The 19,331-nt window shown below is 43.4% G+C and overlaps 1 protein-coding gene across 3 annotated transcripts; it reads right to left on the reverse strand.

Annotated features, from left to right (window-relative positions):
* Positions 1-1,111: 1,111 nt before the first annotated feature.
* Positions 1,112-14,596, reverse strand: Pdik1l (PDLIM1 interacting kinase 1 like). 3 transcript variants are annotated; one of them, XM_051173498.1, is made up of 3 exons: positions 14,554-14,596; positions 10,888-11,189; positions 1,112-4,884 (listed from the first exon to the last, which is right to left on the reverse strand). In XM_051173498.1, the coding sequence occupies exons 2-3, from the start codon at positions 11,170-11,172 to the stop codon at positions 4,144-4,146; spliced, it is 1,026 nt and encodes a 341-aa protein (XP_051029455.1). In that variant the 5' UTR covers positions 11,173-11,189; positions 14,554-14,596; the 3' UTR covers positions 1,112-4,143. The 3 variants fall into 3 exon arrangements, with proteins under 3 accessions (XP_051029455.1, XP_051029453.1, XP_051029454.1); XM_051173496.1 differs by lacking the exon at positions 14,554-14,596 and adding an exon at positions 14,093-14,250; XM_051173497.1 differs by lacking the exon at positions 14,554-14,596 and adding an exon at positions 13,316-13,513.
* Between the last annotated feature and the right edge of the window lie 4,735 nt (positions 14,597-19,331).

The following is a 19,331-nucleotide window of genomic DNA, read 5'->3' on the forward strand; positions in this document are numbered from 1 at the left end:
AAAAAGGCGATCTCCAAGCAGAAGCAAAGTCCATTTGTGGAGGCTCCAGCTGCAGTAGTCCCAAAGCAATCCCACTTGCCAGCAGGAAGACCTTATGCTCAGGCAACAGTACATTTTACAAAGGCAAAGAAAAAATAAAGGCTGAGGCTGGGCGGTGGTTGGCACACACCTTTAATTCCAGCATTTGGAGGCAGAGGCATCTCTGTGAATTCTAGGCGAGCCAGGTCTACAGAGCAAGTTCCAGGACAGCTCCGGCTGTTACACACAGAAATCCTGTCTCAGAAATAAAATAAATAGGCTGAAAATGACTTTTTTTTTTTTTTTTTCCCCTGAGTAGGTTTTACTATGTAGTCCTGGCCTAGAATTCAGTATTTGGCTTTGCTTCAAACTCTCAGACAACTGTCTGCTCTGCCTCCCAAGTGCTGGGATTAAAGGTGCCACCAGCTCATGCTAACAATTGAAATCACATCCACTTAGTACATTTAAGAGAAACCATCACATCTGATTGAATACTCAACCTATTAAGATAAATGGAAAAAAAAAAAAAAATCCTGGGGCTAAAGAGATGTTCAGTGGTTAAAATCCCCTGATGCTCTCACAGAGGCTCTTGGGTTCAATTTCTAGCACCTATGTGGAGGTTCACAATGGCTTGTAACTCCAGTTCCAGGGATCCAACACCCTAGCTGGCCTCCTTTGGCACTGCATGAACTGGTAAAACATTCATACCTAGATAATACCAATCTCAAAAAAGAATCTTAAACAATATATATTTCTCTCTTATAGAAAGCAAAAATAGCCATGGTTTCACCTTCCCCAGCAACAGCTTCCATGAGAGAACCATTTACTCCATACACAGTTTTGAACACTTTCCCACGGTGTACATCACTTCACACTCGTGAATTATCACACCACACGCGAGTCACCAAAGTAGCAAGGAGAACTTCCAAGGTATCTTGTTGAAATTCACTTTATTAAAAAAAACAAAAAAACAAAAACCTCATGAACAATAAATTACAATACTTTCCCCCTTTATAAATTCTTCATAAAATATATTTGACAATTTTAAAAGAAAAAATTTTAAAGTTGCTTTCATTTCTGATGTGCCTATGACATCTTTTTTTTTTTTTGACTATTTTGTCATGCTGGTGAATTATTTTGTAGCTGCTACAATAGTTTGATTGGTAACATTTTACAATTAAAAACAACAAAGAAAAACAAAACAAAAACCCAGACCTGCAGAAAGAACTATTCTGTGCTATTTATCTGACACTTAACACTTACTTCATCAAAATGACAAAGTATCCCTTAGCACCAAGAATCTACAGAATCCCATGTTTCTAAGTGACGACTAGTGCAAAATAACATCCTAGGAACTAACTGTACAACCCTACAGTGACTGGACACAGCTGCCTATCAGCCTTATTTGAAATATTTGGTCTTTTTCAATTAAGACAAATTTCATAAAACACTAGAAACCATGGCAACAGACTATGAGGAATAACTGTTTATTGAGTACCTATTATGGGCAAGGCACTGTGCACAATTTCTTGATTGCATTTTTCTTTTAGCAAATATCCAAAAAAATTTTTTTAATCTTTTATTTCTTACAGGTGATCGGAGAAAGCGCATGTCTAAATGCACTTTTTAACAAACGGTGTGTGCCCATGGAAGCAAGAGGATACTGGGTCCCCTGGAGCTGGAGTTGGGTGGCTGTGAGCCACCCAACATGGGTGCAAGAGGAGCAAGTCTTCTAAACTGCTGAGTCATCAGTCCAGCCCAACTGTAATCTTAAACTGTTGTCCTATCAACTAAACTTTAGTGCTGAGCACACAGTAGGTACTTAATAAATATCTCTGACTGAAAAAGAACAAAGAAAGACAAAGAAATTACTATCCTTTTGTTGATATCATAAGCTATTTTAGAATACAAGGACTTGAGAACATTCTGGAAATTTCCTGATCACACCACACCCTTACCTCTAATGAAGGAAAGAATTGTATTTCACAGGTAAAAATCTCTCAAAAGAAATAACTGGGGCTAGACATGTAGCTCAGTGGTAAAGCCTTTGTGTAGCACATGTAAGGCTCTGGGTATGATCCCAAGACCAACCAAAAGACAAACCAAATTACCCATTATTTTCAAGGAAACGGGAGCAAAAGCTATGTGCTCAGGACACCGGGGACTCAAGTGCACAGGTATTTGTAGAGCAAATGAACTGTTGGCATAAAAATCACATATCAATCTAATGGAGTACCAAGTCACTGATCCTACATTATAATGGGACTTCTAATTTCCTGGAACTCAGTCCTCTGCTCAGATCTGTGTCAACTTGGTGACCCAGAGGGTCAATTACCATGAATGTCCAGCACACTTCTATTTTAGAAACAAATAGTCTGCAAATGATATGAGGTGTATGTGATTTTTTCGTTTCATGAGATTTTAACAAAGTCTTTCAGTTCATGATTTTAAGCTTCCAGAGTTAATCAATCTGGAAGTTTTACACGTTCCATTTTTTGGTATGTTATCTCTTATTACCCTCTGAACACATTTTATTTATTGACTTACTGATTTAGGGGCTAGGGACTGAATCCAGGCTTTCCACAGGCCAGGCAAGTGCTTTCCCCTGAGCTACATAGCCCCGTGGAGGTGTGGAGGTTCAAGTGTTGAGGAGCCAATGAGAGCAGTAAGCGTTTGATTTTTGCATCTGAGTGCTCGCTCGACAAAGATCCCAGCAGGGTCAGACTGCTTCCCTAGCATGCCCAAGGCCCAGGGTTCTACCCCCGCACTGGAGGTGGAATCTTAGAGTTTTATAAAGCTTTAGAATCTAATTCATCCTAGAGACTGGTTTTCTGGTTAGGAAAGACTCCTTTCCTCTGTTTCCTGCATTAGTATGAACAATCTGGAGACCAGCACACTGTCAGAATTTCACTCAGGAGGAATTAGGAGTCTCTTGCTTTCTGACAGACAATGCCAGTGACCAAATGAAAACAACTTTTCTACTCGAAAAGCAGTTGATGGCATAGAATTTTATCCACCTGCCAGACTTGTCATCATCTCTCACTTTGTAAAAAAGCAACCAATATTTATGACAGTGATTACCAGTCCCATTGCTGTCTCACAGAAGACAAGAGAAAACAGTATCAATGCCAAAGTTACAGGGACTCCAGTGATTCAACAGGAAGCCACAGCAGGGCCAGCAACTGGAGGGTGAGCTCATGTGGTTCCTTCAACTTTATGCTGAGACATGGCAGATGCTCAAGTGCACACACATTCCAGTGCAGTGGTTTCATTAAACAAATGCTCAGTTACCTAAAGGTAATGACTGAGCCATTGGCATCCCTGCCAACCAACCTTTTACCATGTGACTGCATGACTAATTCAACTCAAAGCGCTACAGGGCCCTGGAGAGCTCAGACGTACTCCACCAGTTTGGAAGTGCTTAGCTTCAATTATGTTTAACCAGCCATTTTAGACCCTCCAAAATGATGCCTTTAAAGAGAGATGTATACTAAGGAAAACAAAAACCAAAACAAAAAAACAAACAAATACCCTTAGCATGTTTCCAGTACTGGGAGGAGCAGGGTAGAAGCTGAGGGGTGGTTTTATGTAGTTTTCATCACCAATTTCACCAGCAAATCTCACAACTTCTATCAAATAATTTAAGCAGAAGTGGCATTTTCTTCATGTGGAATACAAAATGCACACATTCACATACTTACATATACATAAATATATACATATATGTTTCCTTTACAAAGCCTCAAAGGTTGCATTACCAGCATGCAAACCTCTTCTTCCATGGAAATGTCTAATACTGACAAGGAATGTCTAAAATACTTAAAGACATATTTCCAGAAAATTGGACTCTATTCTCTGCTTGGCCCTTAAGGGAATTTTTTCTGCCAAACGTTTACCAATGATCATTAAAAAAAATTTTACACCCACATTGGTAATACACATTCAAAACATACAATAATATGGTCTGCATGGAGTAAGAGAAATGAGAGAAAAGAAATTACCCCACAATAAAACCTAAACCCTTAGAAAGTGGAGCCTAACTTGCGTCTTCCTTTCGGCCACATAATGTCGAATCACTGTTGACTCAGAAGCTGCACATCATCTAAGATGTTTTTGAGCAGTAGGTCACGTTTCCCAGCTGCTGTCTTTAAATGCAATTTGGACTAATCTGAGTTCTAGTTCAAATGCATCCGGACGATCCTGAGGGTTTGCGGCCAGCATTTCCTTAATCAGTTGCTTCATTCGTCCATTCATAGACTTTTTCTTCACAGGGATGAGAAGTTCCATTTTGGGGTTTTCCAGAAGTGCCTCCCCAACAGGCACGATTTCGGTCCCCTGCTTTACATAACTCCCCAGGAGCTCCTTCTTTGTCTCTGTGTCTATGAAGGTGATCCTCTCCAGCATTGCCCAGATGATAATTCCCAGAGCAAAGATGTCAGCTTTTGCTGTGTAGTGTCCTTCCCATACTTCAGGAGCCATATAGAAATCCGTTCCACATGCCGTAGAAAGGAAACACTTGTTTACGCTGACAGGTTCTTCTGGGTTCTGCCCAGAGGCTGAACAAACTTTACTTAGACCAAAATCAGCCACTTTCAGCGTGGGTTCCAAGTCACTGGTGTCCAGCCTGCTTTGAGAAATGAGGATGTTATCAGGCTTCAGGTCTCGGTGGATGATCTGGTTTTTGTGCAAGAAAGCCAGAGCACTGCTGAGTTGTAGCATAAAGCTGGTGTTAGTCTTTCGATTGGGCTTCCTAGACAACAGATACTCGTTCATGTCTCCTCCGTCACAAAAATCCATCACAAACCACAAATAATAGGCGCTTCTGGGGTCAAAGGCAATTTCTCCTTTTAATGAAGTCTCTACAAGCTGTGAAGAGAGAGGAGAAGAAAAGTTGTTACAAAATTTGACTATAGCATGCCTTTAATCTTAGCACTCGGGAGGCAGAGGCAGGTAGATCTCTGTGAGTTCGAGGCCAGCCTGGTCTACAGAGAGAGTTCCAGGACAGGCTCCAAGGCAATACTGAGAAACCCTGTCTCGAAAAATAAAAAACAAACAAACAAAAGAAAGGTTAAAGTAGGCTGGAAATACCGGTCAGCAGTTAAGAGCTTATTGTCCTCAGAGAACTGGAGTTCAGGTCATTAGCACCAATTGGTTCACAACTGCCTGCAATGATAGCTGGGGGGGGGGGGCAGGGGGATCCAGTAATTTTTCTGGACTCTAAGGGCACCTACACTGACACATATATCCCCCCCCCCCCACACAAACATACTTAAAAATTAGTAAGTCTTTTTTTGTTGTTTTTTCAGAGAGGGATTTTCTGTGTAGCCCTGGTTGCCCTGAAACTTGCTTTGTAGACCAGGCTGACCTCCACTTCTGAGATCTGCCTGCCTCTGCCTCCCCACTGTTGGAACTAAAGATGTGTGCTACCACACCTAGTTGTATATCTTAAAAAGTATATATTTTAGCTGAGTGGTAGTGGTGCACACCTTTAATCCCAGCACTTGGGAGACAAAGGCAGGTGGATCTCCATGGGTTCAAGGCCACCCTGGTCCAGGAGAGTTCCTGGACAACCACAGGTGTTATACAGGGAAACCCTGTCTTGCAAAACCAAAAATTACTATTATAAAAAGAGGCAGCACAGGAGAGATGGCTCAGGGGTTAAGAGCACTGGCTATTCTTCCAGAGGACCTAGGTTCAATTTCCAGCACCCACATGGCAGCTCACAACCATCTGTAACTCCAGTTCCGGGAATCCAACTTCCTCATACAGATATACATGTGGGCAAAACACCAACGCAGATAAAAAAATTAAAAGAAAAAAAATTTACCAACCCAAGCTGAGTGGTAGTGGTGCCAATACTTGGGAGGCAGAATCAGGTGGATCTCTATGAGTTAGGGCCAGCCTGGTCTACAGAGTGAGTTCCAGGACTACAGAAAGAAACTCTGTCTTGAAAATAAAAGAAAGTTAGGTAAATCTGCAGTTTTATTGTTTCTGCAATGCTGGGAATTAAACCCAGGGTCTTGTGCATTCCAGACAAGGGTTTCTTTATTCTTTTCTTTTTGGTTTTTCATGACAGGATTTTACTGTGTATCCTTGGATGTCCTGGAACTCACTTATAGACCAGGCTGGCCTTGAACTCACAGAGATCCACCAGTCTCTGCTTCTGAGTGCTGGGATTAAAGTCTGCTAAGGCAAGGGTCTCTTAAACAGAAAGTAGGGGTCACACACACAAAACAAGCTGCCAACAGTCAAAGGTTTGACGAACTTTCAGTTACCAAAAATTAATTCAAAACCAAATTACAGCATTTTTTACTATATATACAAAATTGTCTGTTCTTATATAGAAACATAATGGTTTCATTGGGGAAAACAAAGACTTCTGATTTTTCTACTGTCATTACTCAGCAAGTACCAAAAGCAGTCTATCAATAGGTTATGTTTTGGTATAAGGCTTAATTTGGGTACTATTTTCTTTCCTGTTTTTTTCCCCTCTGTTTTGAGGCATGGTCTCAAATAGTTCATGAAAGCCTCACACTCACTGTATAGTCAAGGCTGGGCTTGAACTTCTGATCCTCCTGCCTCCATCTTCAGTGCTGAAACTACAGGTATGTCACTACACCTAGTTCAAGAGACCAAAAGTTTAAGGCCTGCCTGAGTCTTATCTGAGTTACATAGTGAGACTGAGAGAGAGGTTTAACTTTAAAAATTGCTGTTTGGAGGTGGGTGTGGTGGAACATATCTGTAATCCCAACTGCAGAAGCATTGCTGAAAGCTCTTAGGGCAGAATTTTGAACAATTTCTGATTTGCTTAAACTTATGCCTACTATTTTGTACTGAACTATTTATACGAAACACTGTTCTCATCACTGATGTTCATAAAACAAAAGTTATCAATTGTGGAAAATGCTGAAGAAGTTCTACATTTTACAGCAACAATTATTGACCCAATATTTTTTTAAATGGATTTAATTGTGTATGTGTGTACTCTCAAGTACTGGAAAACATATGTGCCAGAGGGTAACTCTGGAGGTTGATTCTCTGCTCCCACCTTGTGGGACCTGAGGATGAAACTCAGGTGGTCAGGCCTGCAGTTAAGTATCTCTGCCCACCAAGTCATCTTGCCAGCCCAAGATTTAACTCTTTATGTAGAAATAAATAATCACATTCACATCATTAGTGTATAAACATGCTTCCGACTTTAATCAAAGCTAAAATTATATCTATACCAAAGGATTGCTTTAAAATAAAATTATTTACCGATTCATTACCAGTGCATGTTTATTATTTTTACACACCTGTCACTCACAGGTTTCTCTGGAGAGGTCATGAGTGGAATGGTTAGGAAGCTCTGCTCTGCACTGAGGTGATTCCAGCCCCAGCCTCCAGCTCTAACTGTCAATGTCAGGAACATTTTATTTTATCAGTGCTTTTATACATGCATTTAAAAGATGTTTTATCAGCACTTCAGAAAGAATGCCACTTTTTTTTCTTTCCTTTCTTTCTTTCTTTTTTTTTTTTTTTTTTTTTTTTTTTTTGGTTTTTCGAGACAGGGTTTCTCTGTATTGTTTTGGAACCTGTCCTGGAACTTGCTCTATAGACCAGGCTGGCCTCAAACTCACAGAGATCCACCTGCCTCTGCCTCCCAAGTACTAGAATTAAAGGTTTGTGCCACCAACACCCAGACAGAATGCCACTTTTGTCCTTACTAAATATATAGTAATTATCTGGGCCAAGAAGTAGCATTTTTAAGTAGCTGTATTCTAGAAAGTACCCAACTGGCCTACATTTTCTATATAGGTAATATAGCTGAATTCTACTACTTCCTAGCTCATTACTTCATGAAAAGACTAACATATAGAGGAATACTGCTTTTAAATTATTTGTTATATGGTATCTTTTTAGATTGGTGGTATGAAAAGGGAAAATTCAGAACGCACCACTGAAGAATGAGTAACTGACAAGTTCATATTTAAATGAATTGCTATCACTACTTCCTCTGGTTATTTTGACAAAAGCAAACAGCACCCCTCCATTCTGTCTCCCATGCAGAGGGCAGCAATGGCAATGGCCCGCTGGTTCTCCTTTTGGCATGGTGCCCCAGTGCAGAAGTACAGGTGCAGTGTTTCTAACTGACTTCAGTTTTCTGTCTTTCCCTAAAATAGCTTTATGTAATGCAGAATCCCAGTACTCAAAGAGTGGTTTCGAAGGCAGGCATGACGGTGCACATAATATTGGCCAGCAAGAAGGGGAATGCATAGCTCACCCACTTAGTTTTTAAAAGTTTATAATTTTTTAAAAGTTTTTTCTTTTCTTTCTTTCTTTCTTTTTTTTGTTTTGTTTGTTTGTTTGTTTGTTTTGTTTGTTTGTTTTGTTTTGTTTTGGAGACAGGGTTTCTCTGAATTGCTTTGGAGCCTGTCGCTCTGTAGACCAGGCTGGCCGCGAACTCACAGAGATCCTCCTGCCTTTGCCTCCTGAGTGCTGGGATTAAAGGCATGTGCCACCAACACCTGGTTTTAAAAGTTTTTTCTAGATAGAGTTTCTCTGTGTAGCCTTGGCTGTCCTGAAACTGGCTCTGTAGACCAAGCTGGTCTTGAACTCACAAAGATTCACCTGCCTCTGTCTCCTGAGTGCTGGGACTAATGGAATGTACCACCAATGCCCAACTAAATTCTTTTTTAACTCCCCAGATGGGATCTTACTCTGTCCCTCAGGCTGACCTTGAACTCACTGTGTAGCTCAAGCTGGCCTTGAACTCATGATAATCCTTCCTCGATCTCATGTTTTAGAACTATGCACAGCACATCCTGTCAGTTCATAGTTCTTCAGCTCCAAGATATATCTGATTCCCTATTATGTTTCTACACCATCAATGCCTTTAGTCTGAAATATACAGACTGGAGGCTGCAAAGTCTTTATGCATGAAATTAAGCCCTTGTAATTTTGTTTTACATTTTCTCTTGGATAAGGATCTTTAGCTATCAGGAATTGATTTAATGATTCCAACTGACAACATGTAGAAAAACATGTAGAAAAATGAAAATTTATACAGACAAGGACCATGCATAGGAACTTTCTGGTTATATTATAGATTTATGTATTGACTATACTGTATTATATTGTTTTGATACAATTCTATTGATAAATATATGGTCAACTATGCTGGGTGAGATAGTGCATGTCTTTAATTCCAGCACTCAGAGGCAGAAACGGGTGGATCTTTGTCAAGTGTGAGGCCAGCCTCGTTTACATGTTGAGTTAGCCAGGGACACACAGTGAGACTGTTTCAAAGAAAAAAAAAGAAAAGAATATTTTACTTCAACACAGGTACCTATTTTTGAGTTCTTATGGCCAAACCTTGCTTCTGCATCACCTCTGTCTCTGGCAATGTCCACAGAAGGCAGGAGTGATCACAACATGTGAACAAACAGCTACTAGGAAAGATGATTATTTCAAGCCATTCTGATAGCACAAAGTGACATAAATCAAATACAGGTCACTAAGGCTTTACAGAGTGAAAGAGATTTACTAAAAAAGGCAATTTAAATATGAAAATCACTTGGTCAAATCTGGTACTTCCCATCTTAAGACCTTAAGTACCTCATTGTTACAGTTGCTAGATGTGGATTCAGCACTAAACAATATCTAATTCTTGTTACAGTTGCTAGATCTGGACTCCAACTAAGTCAAATACACTAACATCTTCACTTTTCCATCCACAGGGATTGTGTACCTTAATCTCTACAAATCAATGTAAAGTGGACAAAGGTTTAGGAGGGATGCAGTTTACAGAGTATGCCCCAAACCCTAGGCTCAATCTCTAGCACTGGCAAAAAAAAAAAAAAAAAAAAAAAAAAAAACCAGCAAAGTTTCCAATCTTTTTTGAGACAGGGTTTTTCTCTGTGTAGTGTAACAGTCCCTCACTCACTCCAGAGGCCTGCTTGCCTCTGCCTCTAGCATGCACCACCACTGCCTCGCTCTGACTTTTTTTTTTTATCATTGCAACGTAAGTACTTTTAGAAAGGTAAACGATAATGAAGATAGTTTTAATTTTTTTTAATTATTCATTTCCTGTATGTGTAGTGCTACAGCAAATTCGTGGAGGTAAGAGAACATCTTTCAGGGCTCCACTCCCTCTTTCTACCATGTGGGACCAGGGCACTGAACTAGGGTTAAGAGGCTTGGCAACAAGCTCCTTTACCCTCTGAGCCTTTTCAACAACATAAAACATGGTTTTTGTTGTTGTTACTATATTCAATTGTTAAACTACATTTACTTATTTTTATGTGTGTGAGTTTTATGAGTGTGTGCATATATGTAGTATTTACATGCATATATGATACTGTGTGAGTGTGGAGGTGAGAGGATAACTTTTGTCCTGAAACTCATGATCCAGTGTAGGTATGTCTTGAATTCCATATAAAGGTGAACCTCCTCCTGCCTCCACCTTCCAAGTCCTAGGATTATCGACACGTACCAATATTCTCACCTAAGGTTTATTATGTTTAGACTTCCAAAAAAGAGAAGTTCAATTACCTATGGGTATGACTGTTACTGATTGTGGTGTTTTTCCTTGTCTTCCGTGTTTATTTTAAAAAGAAGTTTCCAGGAACTGAACTTAGATGCTAGTCTCGCCCTCTAGTTCCCATTTTGTCCTATTCCTACACAGACTGGCAAGGCATCACAGGTGGCTTATGTTATTTTTAGGTATGTGCAGCACAAGGTTAAAGCAAGTATCTTCTCTATCCTCTGAAGACCTCTACTTGCACCTAGCCATAAAACACCTGCCTTTTAAGGGAGAAGTTCATCTGACACTTTCCATTTCCTCTTGCTGACCAATATTACGTCCATTTCCTATCCAGTGTCACATACCTGTAAATAAAGGGAAGAATTAGAGCCGTGGGACATCTTTTGCACCATCCCATCTTTTTGTAGAATGCACTCTTCCAAGTGAATCACATTTGGGTGCTGGCTCTTGATACTGCTTAGTGCCCAGAACTCTCGAAGAGCCAGTTCAACATTTTCAGGTGCGTGGCATCGAATTTTCTTCACTGCTACTCTTGCAGAGGTCTTTCTGATGACTGCTTCATACACAACACCGTAACTACCTCGGCCTACCTCCCGTATTAGATCGTACTTTGGCTGGCTACTCACCATCTTCAAGGTCGAGGTTTCTGGAAAAATCAACAAAGTACTCTGTTGAAATTAAGTGTACCTATTTTGGTTTGTATTCTTATGCATGTCTTAACTGTTTTACAGTGGTACTTGAAGGACATCTATCTATACCTTGGATGAATCTACCAATAATAATAAAGGTAACAGCACTTACCATGTATTAGGAATTATTTCAAATACCTTATAATAGTTTTTAAAGTTTGAGAGTTTGAGACCGGGTCTTGCTAAGTTCCCCTGGAGTGGAGCTTGATATGTAGGTCAGGCTGGCTTTGGAAGCCATGGTTACTGTACTATCATTTCTGACTTTTTTTTTTAAAGTTAATCTTGGTATGTGAGTGTAGGCATGCCTATGCCACGGCATAACTTGGCTCCTCCTGTCACTACTAGCAAGCATAGCAGGCTAGCTGCTTGTGAATTTCTGGAGACTGTTGTTTCTGCCCCCCATCTCACATAGGACATTTAGCTGTACATGGATTCTGTGGATCCAAACTCAGTTCCTCATACTTAGTGGACAAATGCTTTATCCACACAACTCTCTCTCCAGGCTCCACCCACCTACCCACCCCTTTTTTTGGACAAGGTCTGTGTAACCCTGGCTGACTTCCAACTCAGAGATAAGTCTGCCTCTGCTTCCCCAGTGCTAGGATTAAAGAAAGGCTTGTGCCACCATGCCTTGCTTCCAGCCCTTTTTTAAAAGACAGGATCTTGCTATTATGTAGCTCAAGATGGCTTTTACTTTTTAAAAGTTGTATTGCATGTTCCCTTTGCATAGTTTTGTGAAAGTCAGTTCTCTCCTTCTACCACGTGGGTCCCAGGAATTGAACTCCCGTTTTAAGATTTGGCAGAAAATAACTTTACCCACTGAACCAATCTCATGACTGCCTCTGCCTCTGGAATGGGATTGCAGGCTTGTGACATTACCTGGCTACTTTATATCACATTCATTTAATCCCTAACCACAAGCTATATAGTAAGGGGTAGGTGCTATAATGGTCATTTTAGAAGTAAGAAAATCAGGCTGGGTGTTGGTGGTACACGCCTTTAATCCCAGCACTTGGGAGGCAGAGGCAGGTGCATCTCTGAGTTCGAGGCCAGTCTGGTTTACAGAGCTAGTTTCAGGGCAGGCTTCAAAGCAATACAGAGAAACTCTGTCTTGAAAAACAAAAACAAAAAGCAAAACAACAACAAAAAATAAGTGAGGAAATTAAAAACAGAGAGGGTAAGTACAAAGCCAGTGGCCAGGCAGCTCTTTGGTTCAGATATCCATGACTTAAACAACACTACTACTTATAGGAACTGCTGAAGCATGTCATTGATAAAAATAAACCCAAAGCTGGACAGCAATGGCTCTAGCCTTTAATCCAAGCAGTCAGGCTTTAATCCTAGCACTCAGGAGGCAGACCCTTGAGTTCAAGGCCAGTCTGGTCTACACAGAGTTCTAGGACAGGCAGGGCTACACAGAGAAACCCTGTCTTGAAAAACACTAAATAAACAAATTCAAAATTCATCATTTTAAATTACTGATCATGAAGCGATCATGAAGGTTGATACATATATGAAAGGTAATAAAAACAGTAAAATGCAAAAATCCCTCACAGTTAGAAATACAAATACCTGACTTATGCTTATGGACTGAAAGTGAACAAATCACTTTTGTTTGAGACAGGGTCTCCAGTAGCTCAGGCTAGCCTTGATCTCACTATGTAGCAGAGGATGATCCCAACCTACTGATCCTCCTGCCTCTACCTTCCTAGAACTGAGGTTATAGGCATGTGCCACTGTGCTTGGCTATTTGCTTCTTACAAAACAAACACAAAGTTCTTGTAGAACTATTCCTTAAAACGAAGTAAGCTGCTTTGACTAGAACTACTTTTTTTATTATCATTTAACACAGCTATTCAATTCTAGGTCATTTTATACATCAAAGGGAATTCTCTGAGAAAAGTTCTCTGGAGTTCCAGATTAATAAATCATTTAAAGGCAAGCTAAAGCACAGGCCCTGCAGAACATCCTTCTGAACGGAGAGCCTGCAGCATGCTTCCTCAAGCTGCTGTCATCACTGGCTGGTAAAGTAACCTGAGATTGTATTTACATTGCCCAATCAGAGAAACAAAAAGTGACTGACCCTGCAAGCTGGGACTCCGGAACAACTACAACAACATAGGCCAGATTTAAAAGAAAATGACTGCTTCTGGGGATTGCCTTGGGTGCTACTTCCTTTAACTGGGCGCCTATCCTTCAAGTTTCCTAATGTCAGATTTCCTGCCACTGGCGGACCTTCTGTCCTGCTCTGGCCCGGTCGCCGGTTGCTATGCGCTTCCAAGTGGCTGGCTCTCCCACTTGCACAGTCCCCCGAAAGAGAGGGGCACCTTTCTGTGTAAGAAAGGGTCTATCAAATCCCTGGGATCCTGGAGGGAGAGCTGTCCCGGGGAAGCATCCTTCGAGAACCTGCCTTACGATGGCATCTCCCGGACCCTCCTGCCTGTTATGGTCCCCGGGTGCTGGGCACGGCCGACCTGGACATGCACCTGCTGGTGCCGGGAAAGGGACAAGTGAGGCCAGAGGTGCTGCCGCCGCACAGGCTCAGGCCGCGCTCACTGCCCCAGCAGCAAGATCACTCCCGGCGACAGTCCCCCGAGACCCCGAGGGACCCTCCCGTGGCCCTTCAGCCGGCTCCACGGCTGCTTCAACTCCTCGAGGCTGCAGACTAGGGGCCGGTACCCGGGAGTGGCCCGGGCGGGAACGGAGGCCGCAGTCCCGGCCGCTGGCCGGGGCAGCGCCGGGCCTTCCCGGGGATGACTCCGCTGAGAGGTCTGTACCAGGCCTGCTGGGGACAGAGACACATGCAGAAGGTCGGTTCTGACTGCAGGGCATCCGTGCCACGACGAAGGGCCAGATTTACCTCAGGGCAGCCGCTGCCGCTTCTCCCTCCCATGAGCTCTGCAGGCCGCCATTATCGGGCAGCTCGCGCCTCGGCTGCCGCGGCCTCCAGTCAGAAGCCGGCGCGCGCCCCCGTGGTGCGCGGACACACCCCCTCACGCCGGGCCCCGCCCCCTCCGGCTTTCCGTAGTGCGCGTGCGCCACCGAGCGCCGCCTGCTGGGCGAGCGCCTGCCCTGCGCTCGTTGGGCGTTGCGCTCCGGCGCCGCTGCTCCGGTGCTGCGCGGAGCCGAGCGTCGCCCGCGGAGTGCGCGCTGCCGGGCGGACCACTGCTGCCCTGGCCCGCAGGGGTGGTGACAGCGGACGGTCGCCCTCTGCTGCAGCGGGTGCGAGTCCCCGGACTTGGGGGAAGCTGCGGCCACTGCCCCGGGCCAGCAGTACACGTGCCCGGCCGCGGGCTGCCCACCCGTCCTCTGCCGACCTACCGAGCGGCGGGCTGGAGTGTGCGGTTCGCTGCGACCGGTCGCCCGGCGCATCTTCCTCGCCGATAGCGGGTTTGGGCGGCGGGCCCGCGGGGTGGTGCGGCCGGTGATGGGAGGCTGCACCTTCTTTCCGAGTCACCCAGCCGTGTTTGCGGGCGGCGCAGCGGCCCAGGCGGCGATGCGGGACTCAGTGCGATCATCTGGGAGGACGCCGTCCCCTGCCCCACCGACGCGGTGGTATCTCCCTTAAAGAAGCCGGAACCTCATTGTTCCCTGCGGTGAGGATCGGGGTGGCCCTGTCGGGCGAAGGGGATAGGGCGCGGCCTACCTGGCTGCAGCACCTGGCCTAGGAGGGCCTGAGCTCAGGTAGGAGGGTGCAGCGACACTAGACAAGTCGCCACTGACCAGGATTGAGGTCCAGAACCGCAGTGGTCGGGACGGTGGGCGCTTCGGGGCCGAAGCCTTTCAGACCCCCCCCCCAAACAGCTGTCAGTCATGTCCCTGCAGCAGTCGGCCTGAACTCTGTCATCAGGCTCATAATCACTCAGAGGCGAGGACCAATTGGCCGGCCCGTTAGTTACACAGATTCAGTAAGCGTCTTCCAGAAACGCCCATCCTTTTATTATTCTGCACCTGTTTGCTAATAAGGTACAAAAAGAATCTGTGATTGAGCTCCAGGTTCATTTTCCTCAAGTCTTCTGTTTATTGGACTAATATTTGGGAATTGGGCAACTTTTTATATAATCTGAACTAAACTCCACAAGTCACAGCTTTACTATTGACTTCACTTTCACTGGAGAGAAAGCTGACTTCTGCTGCATTTGACCAAAAGGTGTCTTTCTAGAAAAGCAGCTCCTGCCTCTGGTATAACCACCTCCAGCCCCTCTCCTAATAAAACCCAAGTAATTTGTTTAGAGTTTGTCCTGAGTGCCATCCCTGGTACTGTGTCCACCAGTTTGCTGGGAGTGCAGATTTCAGCCAAGACTTGTTTCCTGCCCTGGATAGTAGGGGGGCATCGGAATGCTGTGTAGACAGATCTCTACCAGAGTTACAGAGAACGGACTAGGAAGAGATCTCTCTGTTGATTGCAGTCATTAAATGCCACAGGAATTTCAAGCGACATACCTGTTATAGCTTTTTTCCCTATTGCTATGATTAAAAAGGGGAAAACAAACAAGCAAACCACTGACCAAAAACACCTTAGGAGAGGAAAGGGTTTGTTTGACTTAAATTTCCAGGGTTAGGGTCATAAATTCATCACCGAGGAAAGTCAGGGCAGGAACTGGGAGAAGGAACAGTTGGGGAAAGCTACTTACTGGCTTGCTCAGCTATGTTTCTAAAATAGCCTGGGCTGGCCTGCCTAGTAATAGCACTGACCACATTGGGGTGAGCACTCCTTTGCCAATTAGTAATCAACCCCCCACACACACGCGCACACACATGCAGACATGCTCACAAGCAGTCTGATGGAGGCAATCTCCTAACTGAGATGTGCTCAAATAGCTGAGCGGTCAAGTTGACAGCTGAAGATAACTAGCAGACCAGTATTTTATAGTGTGCCATCATCTGTGTGAATGATAAACACAATTGCTTATATTTTAAACTTTTTTCTTGGAGACAGAGTTTCTCAATGGCTTTGGAGCCTGTCCTGGAACTTGTCCTGTAGACCAGCCTGGCCTCGAACTCACAGATATCTGCCTATGTCTGCCTCCTGAGTGCTAGGATTAAAGGCATATATGCCACCACCATTTAGGATATTCTAAACTTTTAAAAGGCCTATCGTTAATCCAATTAGAAGAATTACTCCACATTTTTCTGCTGTTCTTTTGATTGTTTTTGAGGCAGGGTATCACTTAGTAGCCCTGGCCTGCCTTGAGTTTACTCTGTATATCAAACTGGCCTGGAACTCACAAGAGATCCACCTGCCTCTACCTCCTGAGTGCTGGTATTAAAGATGTGTACCACCATACCTGGCCAACCTTTAAAAAGGTATGTACCTGTGTTTATATGATGTATATATGGAAGTCAGAGGACAGTTTCGTGGAGTCCATTCTCTCCTCCTACCTTTGGATGGATTCTAGGGACTGAACTCTGGTCACCAGGCATGTGTGCTGTGTGTCAAGTGGCTTTAATTGCTGAGCTATCCCATCAGCCCAGTCTGGAACTCTTGATCCTCTTGCCCCTGAACCCCCACACTCCCGGGGGTGGGGATGTTATAGGAGTGTGCCTTCGCACCTGACCTAATTGCTTATATTTAAAATATAAGCAGTGGGGCTGGTGTGGCGATGAACGCCTTTAACCCCAGCACTTGGGAAGCAAAAGCAGGTGGCTCTCTGTGAGTTGAAGGCCAGCCAGGGTTACCGAGTTGAGATCAAAACAAAAGATAAAATACTGGGAGACTAAACACAACTTCTGAAAGTGTCTATGTTTGTGGGAGAGGAAAGACATGGATGAGACATGTGCACTCAGTGTATAATTAAGATACTGGAAGCCTGTAAATGTTTTCCGTATTTGTGAAATAATAGTGCCCCCCCAATAAAAATGTAATAAATTGTTTTTAAATTATCAATATTTTTATTGTACTCCCCTGGTGAAATATTGTTTAGGGAGAACAAAACTGCTCAGAAATGGAATTGAAGGCCAGATGAGCCGATTCCATGGTAGAGGTGCTTGCTAACAAGCATGACAGCCTGAATTTCATCCTTGGGAGATAGTAGGAGAGAACTGACTCCTGCAAGTGTTCCCCTGACCTCTAGATACATGTGAACCCACACACACATACATGCACACTAAATAAATGTAACTAAAGTTCAAATGAAGTCATTTTCATACTGCTCGTTTGAAAGTGTGATTCTATAAGACAGCAGGTACCTATGTGATGGCTTTAGGAACTAAGGTCTTCTAGTAGATGAAAAGGAGTCAACAGTGTAAAAAGTTCAGTATGAAGGTAAATCTGAGTTAGCATTTTAAAATGTGTCTTTCTCTTTAAAAAAAAAAAAAAAAGTATTTGAGGGGGCTGGAGACATGGCTCAGCGCTTCAGAGCCCTGGCTGCTCCTCTAGAAGATCTGGGTTCAATTCCCAGCACATGCATGACAGCTCACAACTGTCTGTAACTCAAGTCCTAAGGGATCTACAGCCTCACATCAATGCACATACAATTAAGTAACTTTAAAAATACAAGTATTTTAGAGAAAAGAAAAAAAAAATAGCCAGGTGGTGGTGTCACACACCTTTAATCCCAGCACCCAGGAGTCAGAGGCAGGCAGATCTCTTTGAGGTTGAGACTAGCCTCATCTGCTGAGCTAAGCAAGTTTCAGGACAGCCGGGCTACACAGAGAAATGTTACAGACTTATTTGTTTTCATTGTAAAGATGTGTCTTTACCTTGGGTGCCTTCCTATTGGTTTAATAAAGAACTAAGTTGTCAATAGCTAGGCAGGAGGGAATAGGCAGGACTTCCCAGGAGTGTTTGGACCCAAGGAGGAAGACAGGAGGGGGCGCCATTGAAAGAAGTACAGAGTAGAGGTAACTTGAGACATGGCAGAGTGTAGACCAATGGATACAGGTTAATTCAAGTCATAAGAGTTAGTTGGGGAAAAGCCCAAGCTCGGGGCCAAGCTTTCATAATTAAGAAATCTCCATGTTATTATTTGCAGGCTGGTGGTTCAAGAAAGTCCAGTGAGAAAGCTTGCTAGAGAGTAGTTAGAATTTCCCTTGGCTGCCAACTTGCTCCCAAATAAACACACAGAAACTAATCATTAATTATGAATGGTTGGCCTTAGCTTAGGCTTCTCCTGATGGGAGATGTCATTATGTAAATATGCTGCCTTATTGGTTAATGAATAAAGCCCTGTTGACCTCTAGGAAAGCAAGTTAGGTGGGACTAGGAGACAAGGAGGATTCTGGGAAATGTAGTGGAGTCTCGGGAAGAAAGGACTTGAGTCTGGCGTTCTAGGTAAAATAACACCATGTAGAAACACATATACTAGTGATTATGGGTTAATATTTAAGACAGAGCTAGCCAATAAGAAGCTCTAGCCATTGGCCAACAGCTTTATAACTAATAGAGTCTCTGGGTGTTATTTTGGGACTGACTTGACTGCGGGGTCAGGCTGGCAGAAAACTGCTGGTAACATTGTCCCACTAACTCTTTTAGCTTAATCTAGCCTGTCTCTATTCATGTACATTTTGCCTTGGGACTTTTTACCTTTTTTTTTTTTTTTTTTTTTTTTTTTTTTTTTCATTCGGTATGTTCAACTTCCCTCTGTGTTTGGTTGGTCCCTATCATCCCTTTTCTTTTCCTGAGCCTAAATTCCTCCTCATATTTACTTTCTCTGCCCAGAAGTCCTGCCTATACCTCCTCCCTCCCTATTGGCTGTTCAGCTTCTTATTAGACCAATTATAGGTGCCTTAGGCAGACAAGGTGAAACACAATTAAACAAATGCAATGCATGTGCATAGTTAAGCAGATATTCCACAATAGAGAATATGGAAAATAATAGAAATAAAATAAGTATTCTAAGGCCAGCCATGTGTTGTATGCCCTTAATCCCAGTGCTTCAGAGACAGAGGCAGGCAGATTGGTGAGTTCAGAGCCAGCCAGGGCTACAACAGTGAAATCTTGTCTCAAAACAACAAAGTGGGGTGTGTGTGGGGGAGATGACTCAGTGTTCAAGGGCACTTGTAGCTCTTGCAGGTGACCCAGGTCAGTTCCCAGCACCTATGGCTTACAACCATCTGTAACCCCACCTCCTAGGGACCCAGTACCTTCTAACCTCTAA

Source organism: Phodopus roborovskii, unplaced genomic scaffold (genome assembly GCF_943737965.1).
Source record: "Phodopus roborovskii unplaced genomic scaffold, PHOROB, whole genome shotgun sequence".
Lineage (NCBI taxonomy): Eukaryota > Metazoa > Chordata > Mammalia > Rodentia > Cricetidae > Phodopus > Phodopus roborovskii.

What these genes read in the sequence shown, in the direction of transcription:
- Pdik1l (XM_051173498.1), bottom strand. Translation starts at nt 11,172, where the DNA reads ATGGTGAGTAGCCAGCCAAAGTACGATCTAATACGGGAGGTAGGCCGA. An exon ending in ATTCTTCCCTTTATTTACAG is followed by an intron (nt 4,885 to 10,887) that starts GTATGTGACACT and finishes CTCTCTTCACAG; the next exon opens with CTTGTAGAGACTTCATTAAA.